At 40.2% G+C, this 13896-nt stretch overlaps 2 gene segments (V, D, J or C); one reads left to right on the top strand and one right to left on the bottom strand.

Moving 5' to 3' along the window:
* Nucleotides 1-990: 990 nt before the first annotated feature.
* Nucleotides 991-13896, bottom strand: part of LOC105553684 — a 201669-nt gene continuing 188763 nt past the window's right edge. The window contains 2 exon segments of the V gene segment in view: nucleotides 991-1521; nucleotides 4699-4740. Coding sequence covers nucleotides 1199-1521; nucleotides 4699-4740 — 365 coding nt within the window.
* Nucleotides 13746-13896, top strand: part of LOC105553685 — a 15661-nt gene continuing 15510 nt past the window's right edge.

The following is a 13896-nucleotide window of genomic DNA, read 5'->3' as shown; positions in this document are numbered from 1 at the left end:
TACCTCACCCACCCCCAGCTGAGAGTAATTTCCATCCAAATTTATAATTTTATTTTTACCTGGTTTTGAACTTTATGTGGATCAAAACATACAGAACATAACTTTTGATTGAGTTTCTCTTATGTAACATTATTTTTATGAGATTTGTCTGTGTGAGTAGGTATAGTTGTAGTTTGTTAATTCTCTTTATTGGGTATTCTAATGTATAAACATACCATAGTTTAATGACTCATTCTATTGTTGGACAATCGGGCTATTTCCAATTTTTGGCTTTGTAAATAAAGCTGCTTTGAGCATTCTTGCATAGTTTTTGGTGGGTGGGGACACTCAGTCATCTGGAAGTGAGATTGTTGAGTTATAGAATATATTTATCTCTCAGCTTTATAGAACCTTTGCAAATTTTAATGAATGTTTTTAACCTCACAGTATAGTGTGGATTAAATTAGGTGTGGAAAGTACTCAGTAAGGCCATTGGCAGACAGAAGTCACTCAGTACATGTTTAAAAATGGAAATAAGGCATGACATTCCATTAAGTCTAAGTACCATGATGAACTTAAACATTTCCCTATTGTTTGTTCATTTAGGTTGCTTTGATTGTGTTGTTATTTTATATCGTGTTGCAATGAATGATTCTCTTTATAGCAGGTTTCTTCTTTTGAAAAATTTGCTTTGGTAGATTCTCAGGGTAGGTTGAATTAGATCAAAGGATGTGTGACTGTAAGAACTGCCACCCTTAAAAAGGACTATGAGGGGAAAACAAGGAAGCAAGTCTGTCCTACCACGGCCCAGGGGACTGTGAGGACAGGAGGCTTGTGGGTTTGAGGGAGGAGTGTCTTGCAAAGGATGATGGGGTAAAATAGAATGAAGGATGATTTTTATAAATGCTGATGCACCTTAGGACAACTACATATTTAGTCCCTTATAAGAGAAATCAAGTAGTTGGTAAAACAACGGATAATAATTATTAAATGAGGAAGGAGAGAGAAACCACAGGTGCAAAGATTCACTTTATTTATTAATTCTCCTCCAATATTAGCATAATTAAAGCCAAGGAGGAGGAGGAGGATGAGGTGAAAGATGAGCTCGAGGACCGAAATAGGGGTAGCTCCCCTGTGGGAAAAGGGCCAGAGGCCAAAGGATGGGAGGGGGTGAGGCTGGGGCTAAGGAGCAAGTGGGGGGCCCGGGGCACTTCTCCCTCTAACACTCTCCTCTGTTGAAGCTCTTGGTGACGGGCGAGCTCAGGCCCTGATGGGTGACTTCGCAGGCATAGACTTTGTGACTCTGGTAGTCTGTGCTGCTCAGCGTCAGGGTGCTACTCAGGCTGTAGGTGTTGTCCTTGCTGTCCTGCTCTGTGACACTCTCCTGGGAGTTACCCGATTGGAGGGCACCATCCAGCTTCCACTTTACGCTGGCCTCTCTGGGATAGAAGTTATTCAGCAGGCACACAACAGAGACAGTTCCAGATTTCACCTGATCCTCAGATGGCGGGAAGATGAAGACAGATGGTGGAGCCACAGCTCCTGAGGAAAGAAGCAAACAGGATGGTGTTTAAGTAACAAAGTTCTGCACTTGGGTGTGTTACTTGCGGATAATCACAGGGCATGTTAGGGACAGACGGAAAACAGCATGCTTATCCTGGATAATTATAGCAAGGAGGCCAAGAAGTGTATTCAAAAACTTGATGTTTGAGTTTCTTCCTAGCTTCCCCCTAGTCCTTAATAAAGTTCTAAATTGTTTTGTTGGAGCTCTTTGCAGCCGTTCTGAGGCCTTTGCATGCTTTTCTGACCTTGCAGTAAACTCAATGCTTTAGGCAAAGAGAGGCCACGTCACCTGACCCCCTCAGAGTTTCGAATTCAGAACAGGTCTGAAGAAGACCAGGCGGCGGCTGAGTCAAGAAAAGCCTCTGTCTGCTTTTATTTCCGCTGTGCCTCTTCCACGACTATGCAGCAGGCTCCTGAGGGTTACTTTGGCTGGGCTGGGCTAAAACCTCCCTGCACAGTGGGCCCTGAGCCCTGCCTCTGTGCCTGGGTGGTGTCAGCCCCTCCACCTTCTGACTGTTCCAGCAACTCTCTAAGCCCTCCCAAAGGCCTCGAGGCCTGTAACCATATGCGGCAATTTTCAGTCATACCAGGAGAGGTCAACTGTAATCTTGGCCACCTGCTTAAGAGGAAGTGGCTAGCTTCACTTCTGACCCTCAGCAACTGCCAGGTGGCCTCTTGGAAATCCCCCTCTGGGGATTTCCAGTCGTCGGGTGGGACAGCAGTAGTTAAAACGAAAAACAAGAATCTTTTGCCAGGAGAAGTCAACAGATACCAGGAATAGGATTTTTTTTTTTTTTTAAAAGCTAAATTCGCTGTTAACCAAGTAGTTCAACATGAAAGACTGAACCTTTTATGTTTAATATTTTCTTCTCTTTTAACCTTCATGACTAATTTTTTTCAGATAATTGTATAAAATAACCATGGTAGCAAAATAATGTGATCACTGGAAAATAAGCAGGGGAAAACATGCTATGAAGATACTCCTATCTGGGTGAATTCTTAATAGCTTTACCTTTTTCATCTGACATTTAAACATTAAACAATCAATGTATTTGATATGAAAATTATTTCAAGATATCTTATTAGCTTTTAATAGAGTTTAAAAAGTGTTTAAAAGAGTTTTCAAAAGGCTCTAAAATCATTTTGAAATAGTTTAAAACAGACAGTTTTGAATCGTTGTAAATTAGTTTTAATAGAGCTTTAAAAAGACCCTAAAATAGTCCTATCAAGTTGCTGCAGACCAAAATAATCCTCCTTAAATATCACTTTTGAAGTCAACTGGGGTAAACAACAGCAACACAACGACAAATCATTAAACTATTTTAGAGGTTATGAAATTAAAATACTCAGATTAAAATTTTCCTGTCACAGAATTAAGGTACTGGAAAATATGTTTAAGGTTTTATTAATCACATTGCTATAGGTTTAGATATTTTGTACAACTGAAATATAATCACACACCGGCAGCTACATTTTTGAAAATTAGAAACATGGTCACGAATATATCTTATTTTTAAATCAGTTAATATTCCTTAATGGTATTTAATGCCAAATTCAAAGTGAATCGATCAAGCCCTCAGTGGCCAAGTTATGGGTGTGATTTTTACTCTGAAAGAATTACATATTTCTTTCTTTTTGATTGAGCTTTTGTTATTTAAATACGTTTGATGAGAGGATATCGAAATAAATAAATAGCACTGAAAAAAAAAGCTTTAAATTCTTTACTATCCCCAATGGAAATTTTCACTAATGAGCTATCGTAATGAATGTGAATTTTATTTCTGAAATCTCTAATAAATCAGTCTTCTCCCTAGTTTTCCCAGTTCGGCGCCCGTTACGTTTCTGTTCTCTTTCCGTTAATGGCATTATTTGTATCACTGTGCATCAGGAAATCTGGCTACGGCAGCATTAATCGCGCAGACGCGGGGTGGCCATGGCCGCTAGCGCCAAGGCAGCTGCCCCAAGAGGGCGGCGGCAAGGCCACCAAAGCCGCTCAATCAAGAAAGACCGCGGCTTTGTCTACAGCTCGCGGTGCCACGGACTTCTTGGCGGAATAAAAATGTAGACAAGTCATAACAGAGTGTAATAAAAGAACATACTCTTTAAAAGATTTCCTATTTTTTCATAGACCCACGGTCATTAAAAATTGCAATTATTTACTTTTTTTCATTTAAACACATTTCTTTGAGATTGAGCTTTTGGGAATAACCACCTTTCCACCATTGCAATAAGAGATAATTTCATGTTTAGTCTAATGGACAAATTGGATTTTTAAAAAATGATCTCTATCTGTGAAGCCCTTATTCCTACAGAATGTGTCTTTTTGAGTTTATTGCTTATTATAGACTCTGAAAACAACATTGCTGCGGATTTTCAAGTAAGCTGCCTCTTCTACATAGCAAATAGGAACACGTCACTTTTTCCTGATTTTTTTAGGGCGTGCTATTGATTTTTATAGTTGTCTGAAATGATAATTTATCAAACAAAAGGGAGAAAGACTAAAAAATATATTTTTCCACTTCTCTGTATCATGCATAATCAGCAACAGCCAATACAATATTTGGCAAGAGTGAACAAAAATAAATTTACTTTTGCGCCTTAGAAATACAAGGATTCCTTTTTAGTTACACTTTTTTTTTTAACTTTGTGTCATTCAGTTTAGAACAATTTAATTTTTTTGTCTCCAAATCCATTTTTGAAGCTGAGTTTAACTTTTGTAACCCATGATAAATCTTAAATGCCCTAATTTACCCATCTTTACAAAACTCCTATTTAAGCCTCTAAAAGTCAATACTGGCAATCAGACCCAAATTTCAGAAGGCAATAGTGAAAAATTACTTACGTTTAATCTCCAGTCGTGTCCCTTGGCCGAAGGTGATCCACAGTATTAACTTACTTTCCCCTTACCAAAAATCTGTTTTCCCTGTTAATATCACTAGCCTAACTGATGCAGAGAAAATCTTGCAATTTAGATGCCTCACTTAACCGGCTAGCACTTGGCTATCCCTTAAGATGAACTAATTTTCAGTCCCTTATTCATCTAACTTTTTGAAAGAATCTGGTACTCTTTGGAATTGACCTGAGCTAATATCTTAAACATAAAAATTCCCCAAATTTACAACCTTATAAGAAAAAACATTTCAAAAATGCACTTACGTTTGATCTCCACCTTGGTCCCTCCGCCGAAAGTGAGCCACAGTGAGGGATCTTACCCTTTCCCTCAACAAAAACCTCCCTCAAAGCCAATCATGAGATAGGCTGCTTGTTCAGAGAAAAATCTAGCTATTTCTTTCCCATTTCCCCCATGAATCCTATTCTCCTCCCAAACCCAGTGATTTGTCTATTTGCTCAGCTTTTTAAGTTGATTTTCTGGTGTCCCACTGTTTACTTCTGGGTCACCAGGTTTATTTAACCAAAATATCACAAAACTTGCACAAATGATACAATGGCACCAAAATCTCACGAATCATTGAGACAGATGTACTTACGTTTGATATCCAGTTTGGTCCCGGGGCCGAAAGTGAATCACAGTGATTCGTCTTAACTTCTCCCTTTACAAAAACCTCCCTGAAAGGTCAGCAAACCTCCTTCCCCCACTGAAGTTACTTTGATTTAGAAATCTTAAAAGCTAGCCACAAGCTAGCCTGCTGTGGAACAATTTCCCCTCCACTGTACCTAACCTGGGAATGAAGTTTGTTAGTTCCCTGACATCCAACTAATGAAAATCCACACAAAGGAACACAAAGTAAACTAATTAGACAGAAATAGTGAAGAATCAGTGGAAAAAAGTACTTACGTTTGATCTCCACTTTGGTCCCCTGGCCAAAACTGTACACACAATGGTTCCTCTTAACCTCCCTCCTATACAAAAACTCCCTTTCTGACAATTGACCAAGGCTCTGTCCAGAACATGTTATGTTCCCCAGGACATTTCTGAAGCTATTGCTTAGGCAAGTTATTCTTACCCAATGAATGAATCTTGCTTGCTCTTCAAAGAAAATGTACACTCAATTCTGGAGTTTGACTACAGACTTATCTTTATATTTTCCCTGAAGGATGTCAGAGTCTGATTACAGAGTCAGCTTATAGATCACTTCATAGACACAGGGAACAGAAGACACAGACAACGAGGAAGCAAAGTTTAAATTCTACTCACGTTTGATTTCCAGCTTGGTCCCTTGGCCGAACGTCCACCACAGTGAGAGCTCTCCATTGTCTTGCTGTACAAAAACCCTTCTCACCAAAGGGGAACGGAGCCCTGGGTCAGCTGCTGAAGCTCAACTCCCTTTTCGAGCAGGTGTGGAAGCCCTGAGGCTTCTCTGACATAGCATATGTTTATTTTCTTAGGTGAGATCTAAAAGCCAAGAAGAGAATGTATTTATTTCTATGGCCTGATGGTTCCTTTCTTTAGCAACTTGCTACATCTGGACTGCTTATTATTTATTTATTTTTTAGAAAGTAGACTGAATGTAAATTACAAAGAAAAACAAGCAATGAAAAAAAGGGTCAGTTATTTTTTGTACTTTCTTTTGGGGTGGGCTGGGGGGCTTTTGCAAAGGATAAACTTCATTTAGTGTAACTACGGAAATCATCAGCTTCTCAGTGAGTAATAATTACAGGCTGTCTTACTATTTTAACTTCTCCTTTGCTGCAATGTTATTTTTAAAAAGGTAGACTAAATGTATATCAAATTAAGGCTCAAAACTTTGAAGTGCATTTTGAAATGTAGCTACGGATGGTATATGAAACCAAAGTGAAGATTAACAGAGTAGAAAAGTAGACTTTACTTGGTTGGTGTGTCTGTTGTCACAGCACAGGTAGAGCTCAGCTCTTACTGAGCTGGACCAGGTGCATGCCATCTTTGGAGCTGCCATGGAGTCCCAGTGTTCCATAGTGTTTCCACAGTGATCTCATCAACAACACTGAAGACCTTTGCAGTGTTTTCTTTTGAGTCCGGCTCCATTTTTGCAGTCTTGTATCTCTCTTAACCTTCCATCTCCACCCCTTCCATACATTACTCCCACCTCCCGACACTCCTTACAGTTTTGCTATGGCCTCCAGCTTTTGCACTCCCTCTGCTTGGGAACACCTTTGTCCACTTGGATTAGCTTGTGAACTGCTAATTGTCTTTCAAGATTCAACTGAAGAGAGACCTTCTCTCAGATTATCCCTGAGCAGGTGACCTGAATTTACAGAGTACAGAGACAGATCACTGGGCCTAAAGTGCCTACTTATTTTTTATTATTTTTTGAGACGGAGTCTCGCTCTCTCACCCAGGCTGGAGTGCAGTGGCACGAGCTCGGTTCACTGCAAGCTCCGCCTCCCAGGTTTACACCATTCTCCTGTCTCAGCCTCCCCAGTAGCTGGGACTACAGGCGCCTGCCACCCTGCCCGCCACCATGCCTGGCTGATTTTTTTGTATTTTTTTAGTAGAGACGGGGTTTCACCGCGTTAGCCAGAATGGTCTCAATCTCCTGACCTCGTGATCCACCCATCTCAGCCTCCCAAAGTGCTGGGATTACAGGTGTGAGCCACCGCGCCTGGCCGAGTGCCTCCTTATTTTTACCTGCTTTCAGATTCTCTTCTACCCTTCTAAATTATAAGTTGTTCAATGTTTTATTTGTCCTGTATTTGGGAGGCTCAGTCCCAGTCCAGTATCTTTACTTAGTAAATGATTAACAAATATTTTCAGAATAAATAAAAAAAAATACACGATTGAAAATCAATAATAGATCAGAGATGCTATCATAGACCAGAAACTAATACTGACTACCACAATAGTAACTTTTACAACACAAATCATAACTATAATTCTAAAGATTAAGGGTAGGTTTATTTGATTCTGTCACTGGCAGCTTTGCTAGTTGCCTTGAATAGCCAAATCAGCAGTTGGTCTCACCAGAAGATGAGGAATGAGAGGGATCAAGATAGAGGTGGAGAGTTAACATTGGCAAGTGAAATTTAAATGTGCAAAATAGCTGACCAAGGGCACAGTCCTTTTTTAAAGGGGACATAAAATGATTTTCTCTGCAGACATACAAGCAATACCAATCATAAAGGGTGACATTTATTGAGCACTTGCTTAAGTGCCAGACATTGTACATGGATCATCACATTTAATTATTCCCAAGACTCTATGAACTACCCCTATTTTGTAGGTGCAAAAACTTGAGGGCAGAGAGGTCAAGGAACTGGCATATGGCAGTAAGTGGCAGAGCTGTGACCTAAACTCAGAACCCATGTACTTAACTGAACTATATGCAGATTATACTCCAGGAGTAAAGTCACCCAACGGAAGCAGCAAGCATGACAGGGAGTGCTGGGACTGGGAAAGGTAAAAGGAGCTCCTTAGACTGGGATAAGAGTGTCTAGACTTATATATAAGACTACGCATGGAAATATTGTTTAAAAAGTGAAAAACAACTGAAATCCTCATTAATAGGAGTTTAATGAAACTCCTATTAGAGCTTTACAATGTAGCACAAAGCCAGACAGTAAGAGGAAGACATAGGCTTCTATATAGTTATGTGGAAGGTGTTTGTGAAAATGCAGGCCACTGAAGAGTATGTGTGGTGAGATATCATGATCCCATCTAAATTGATTATATATGTATATAAATATGGGCTGATTTGTAAAGGAACCACATAAATTGTGCTTGGTAGTTATCTCCTGGGATTGCAGAGGAGGAACAATGACACTTTCTCTTCCTACTCTTCTGTATGGTTGTGTGAATATATTCATTTTACAGTTTTTAGAAATAATAAAACTGTACTAATTTTGGAAAAAAAGTAAACTCTGACATTGCCTAGTAGCATTCTCAATATTCTTGTGCAATGCATAAATATAAATTTTTAAATGACATGCATACACATGCATGAGTTTTCTTTGTCAAATACTTTTATATAATCTTTAAATCAAGCATGCCAAAAAGGTAAAAGCTTTCCTGTTTCAGTGTAGGAGACAGTCTTCTGCAAATGAAAGAGATGTAGGGGATAGAAATGGGAATGGAAAAGATGACCGAGCTGTTCGAGGGACTCATGTTCCTAAGTGAACTAATTGGAAATCTAATATGAACAGTGCAACCGAATAACTATTGTAAAGCAGGCTTTGTAACCAATAAAAGATGATTAGCATAAGTATCATTGTGGCAAAACTATTTTATTGATCACATGCAGTGGTGATCTATAGGAATGATTGTTGTGATGTTTGCTGTAACATAAAATGAATCATGGAAAGTGGCTGAGATCCTTAGGATGTGTGTGGTTCATTTTTTGAAAGCAAATGATGTCTCAGAAGCATCTGTGAGACTCTGCCAGGATCTACCATTCTACAAAATATCTATGATGGACATTGATAAGATTGATTTGTTGAGGAAAGGCAAGGTGTCAGTAAGATAGTCTGAGAGGTTCTTGGATTTCATGTATATGATTGCTGGAAATAGAATTTCTTGGGGAACATTCCAACTAACTCATCACTGAAGCTGCATTACATTGAACCCTCAGCAAAGTTAGATTATCAGAAAAAAAAATAAACTGCTGTGGAGGGGAGAGGAAGGAAAGGCAGGGAGGGAGGGAGGCAAGGAGAGAAAGAGAGAGAGAGAGGAGAGAGAGAGCACAAGCACACACTTCAATGCACATCTACAAATCATCCTGAAAACTACTGATAAATTATTTTAGCAATGTTCCTCAGGTGTAACATTTCAAGAATTATCATTTTTGCTTTTTATTTGGCATAATTTACTAGCCAATTTAGGAAGTTCCCCTCAATTCAGTAACATACAGTACATCACCCAGTACGTCAGGGGACACAAGGCATAAGTTTGCCTTTTGCAAGGTTTGAGGGATGGCAGTTTCCCTACCTGACTCAGGAAAGTCTGTAGCCGATATCCATCTTCAAGTTTGTGGTTCTTTCTCTCTTTGTATATATTTGAGCTCAGCAGTCACGCTGAAATCCAGAGTAGGTGATTCTTTTTGCTTTAGCTTGACTCCTCCTTAAGATTGTAACTCTCTCAGTTTTACGTTTTTTTGTCAGACATAAGCTGATATTCCACAAGGAGAGGGGAAAATTCTGTGGTTCACATCCAGTGGTGCTTAGAACCTGATTGGTTGTCATTCTTCCAGCTAGTTTGTCACGAGTGGATATCTGTCCTGGATTCCCAAGGATCAAGGCTGCCCCATTAGCCAGGAAGGAGGGAGATAGAGGAGGTTACTTGAGAAAGAGCTGCTTCTTTGCTGCTTCCAGGTTGTGTCTGTTCTCTGTCATATCTGAAGACAGATGTGCTGGCAGAAGCAAAGTCCTTTGTCTGGCCATGTGCAAATGCATGGGACATAACTATGAACAGAGATTCTGGTCCCACTCTAGAAAATGTAGATGTTCATCTTGTTTCCAAGGGGACAGTGGGGCTGCAGGTGTTTTTTTTGACTTCCTTGAGAGTAAGAGAAGATAGAAGCAATTGTGTCAGGGCTTATTATCCTAGGAGGGGTTCAGCCACCGAGATTTACATATTCAGTGCTGTGGTTTTTGTTTCATTTTGCAAGAGGAATGGGCTCCTCAAGCTCTGTCTTAGAGTTCCCTGCCCTCCCTGTCTACCTACTTGGCATCCAGCCCCTATGTTCTCTTCTCATATTAAGGCATAGAAACTCATCATAGGCAACTATTATGGTCATGCTGGCTCTGGATGCACTTATGAAACTGATGAGTTTGGGCTTGGTTTTTCAGACACCCAAATGCCCTGATAATCCCGGCTTGAAGGGGTGGCCAGCCCCTCCACACCTGCGGGTATTTCTTGTCTGGTGGGATGAGACTGAGAAAAGACATAAGACACAGAGACAAAGTATAGAGAAAGAACGAACAGTGGGCCCCGGGAACCGGCGCTCAGCATACGGAGGACCCACAGCGGCACCGGTGTCTGAGTTCCTTCAGTATTTATTGATTACTATTTTCACTGTCTCAGCAAGGGGAATGCGGTAGGAGAACAGGGTGATAGTGGGGAGAAGGTCAGCAAGAAAACACGTGAGCAAAGGAATCTGTGTCGCAAATAAGTTCAAGGGAAGGTACTATGCCTGGATGTGCATGTAGGCCAGATTTATGCTTCTCTCACCCAAACATCTCAGTGTAGTAAAGAATAACAGAGCAGCATTGCTGCCAGCATATCTCGCCTCCAGCCACAGAGCAGTTTTCTCCTATCTCGGAATAGAACGCATGTACAATTGGGTTTTACACCGAGACATTCCGTTCCCAGGGGCATGCAGGAGACAGAGGCCTTCCTCTTATCTCAACCACAAGAGGCCTTCCTCTTTTACTAATCCTCCTCAGCGCAGACCCTTCATGGGTGTCGGGCTGGGGGATGGTCAGGTCTTTGCCCGTCCCACCAGGCCGTATCTCAGGCTGTCTCAGTGGGGAGAAACCTTGGACAATACCCGGCTTTCCCGGGCAGAGGTCCCTGCGACTTTCCACAGTGCATTGTGCCCCTGATTAATTGAGAATGGAGAATGGCGATGACTTTTACCAAGCGTACTGCCTGTAAACATATTGTTAACAAGGCACATCCCGCACAGCCCTAGATCCCTTAAACCTTGATTCTATACAACACACGTTTCTGTGAGCACAAGGTTGGGGCTAAAGTTACAGATTAATAGCATCTCAAGGCAAAACAATTGTTCAGCGTACAGATCAAAATGGAGTTTCTTGTGTCTTCCTTTTCTACATAGACACAGTAACAGTCTGATCTCTCTTTCTTTTCCCTACACTGGCCGAGACTAAAGTTCCAAGTCTAAGAGGGAGGATAGGAGGTGGACAGGCCAACGGAAATAACAAATGAGCAACAGATGGAAACAAGAAATAATGTGGATTTTTGAGTTCGTTAGCATGTCCTCCACTCTTTCAAAACCTCCTTTGCAATGACAAAAGAAATATAAAAATGATAATGAATTTATCTCATGGTTGGAGAATCATGAGAGGTTCTATTAGAAGAAAAAACTTTGAAGAACACCACAGATATTTAAACCATGTCATTGAATTCATAGAGAAACTGGAATCTAGAACTTTTTTCCATTGCAAAAACAGGAGGAGTCCTTGAAGCAGCCAGTTCTAGTTTTCCCCACAGAGCCCCAGAAAAGCCATACTTCAGAGCTATGAGGGGCTGGGAATGGTATAGGTGGGCAGTGGAGGTGGAATAACACCTGGGTCGTCTCTCTGCTGGTTACAGACAGCTTGACCCTCATGCTTCAGGCCGTGGGAATAGAGGTTGAAAGAAAAAGGGGCCAAGTTAACAGGCATTCAATAGTAATGGGATAAAAAAACCCCTCCCAAACCACTAGAAGGAAAAGAAATAGACAAAAATAATAAACCAATCCAGCAAAATTCAGGAGAAGTGAATAAAAAATTGAGGCAAGCATGATACATCAAAGTACAAAATCAGTTTGAAGGATGAAGTCAAAATATACAGTCACAAACTATCGTGAATGTTATTTAAAACTTTAAATAATTTGTGTAAAAATAAAAATAAAGCAAAAAGATGACTTTTGTGTCTTTTTGAGGACATTTGATTCACTAGAGAAATAGTTCATTTGCTTTCCATTTATGATTAATTAAAAACTAGATAGCGAAAAGTTAGATGTTAATGTAAAGAAAACTTTATGAAAATGATAATGGATTTTTATCTAGTAGAAAAGATAACCCCAATGCTTATGGTTTTATTGCTCTGTAGGACATTAACAAGTTGTGCATCTTATTCAGCAAAGTTATTCTAACATTAGTAGATGTACACGTGTGTGTGTATGTACACATATAGGTGTGTGCATGTATGTGAATATGTATGTATGTATGTAGGTATATATGTATATACTAGCAAATGATAAGGCTAGTTCAAAGGATGATGTACAGTAGTATATCCTTATCCACAGTTTTACTTTCTGGGATTTCAGTTACCTGTAGGCAACTGTAGTCTGAAAATATTAGATAGAAATTTCTAGAAATAAGAATTTACCCATTTTAAATTGTGTGCCTTGGTAGTGTGATGAAATCTCATGCCCTTCCGCTCCATACCAGCCTGGGACTGAATCATCCCTTTGTCCAGCATCTCCATGCTGCCTACACTTACCCTCCTATTTAGATGTTTAGTAGCCCTCTTGGTCATCAGATTGACTGTCATGATATCCTAGTGTTTGTGCTCAAGTAACTCTTATTTTACTGAATTCTTCTATTTTATTACTAGTTATTGTTGTTACTCTCTTACTGCGACTAATTAATACATTTTATCATAGGTAGGTATGTATAGGAAAAAACATAGCATGTATAGGGTTGTGTACTGGCATCCGCTGGGGGGAGAATTTTGTTAAAGTTAGAACAGAGAAGGCTGTCCAGAAGAAAGAATTTTCTGTTTTTTCCACCTTTTTTCTGTTTGATGTCCCCACATAAGTCTCAGTGTTACGATCTGTCTCCCCACCTCAGTCACTGTTTTCTGTCTCTGGAAGGAAATTCCCCTTGGGCTGAGGACAGCATGGTGCTAGACAGGAGAGATCCAGTACCCACTCTGGAAAATTTCATAAGATGTCTGATTCTCCACCTTCTTCAGGGACCTTTTATCATATCTCATGTGCCCATGGCCTTTGTGACTGCCATCTGCACAACACTGAACTCCAGCAACGTCAACTGAGAAGAAAGAGAGAGAGGGGAAGAAAGAGTAAGGGAGAGAAAGAGAAAAGTCATTTGTTGATTGAGCCACACAAATTATTATATTTCTAATTAAATTATATATCCAGTTAGCTGCAATATGATACAATCCCAAATACACATATTTATTAAATGTGATTCAAAGAGCATTTGTTGAGTACTCTGTATCAAGGCACAAGGTAAAATAAATGCAAAATTACTGGTGACTTTTATGCCTTTCTGGGGCACTCGACTCCCTCTGGTTGGAGGTACTGTGTGAGAGCACGTAAGCTCCAATCAGGTGGTCTGGAGGGAGCAAAATGCCACTTTTGGAGGTTAAATATGAAGAGAAATAGCAGTAGGCATCGGATAGCACAGAATGAAAATAAAAGTACATATACTTCTAATGTCTTGTTCTAGATTCCTTTTTTAAAAAAATTTTGTTTTGTTTTTGAGACGGAGTCTCCCTCTGTCACCCAGGCTGGAGTGCAATGCTGTGATCTTGGCTCACCGCAACCTCTGCCTCCCAGAGGCCATTCTCCTGCCTCAGACTCCTGAGTAGCTGAGATTACAGGTGTGCACCACCATGCCTGGCTAATTTTTGTATTTTTAGTAGAGATGGGGTTTCACTATGTTGGTAAAGCTGGTCTCAAACTCCTGACCTCATGATCCACCTACCTCGGCCTCCCAAAGTGCTGGAAT

The sequence above is a fragment of the Mandrillus leucophaeus genome, unplaced genomic scaffold (assembly GCF_000951045.1).
Source record: "Mandrillus leucophaeus isolate KB7577 unplaced genomic scaffold, Mleu.le_1.0 Scaffold602, whole genome shotgun sequence".
Classification (NCBI taxonomy): domain Eukaryota; kingdom Metazoa; phylum Chordata; class Mammalia; order Primates; family Cercopithecidae; genus Mandrillus; species Mandrillus leucophaeus.
The sequence above is the reverse complement of the archived record's forward strand: the minus strand, read 5'-3'. Positions and strand labels throughout refer to the sequence as shown.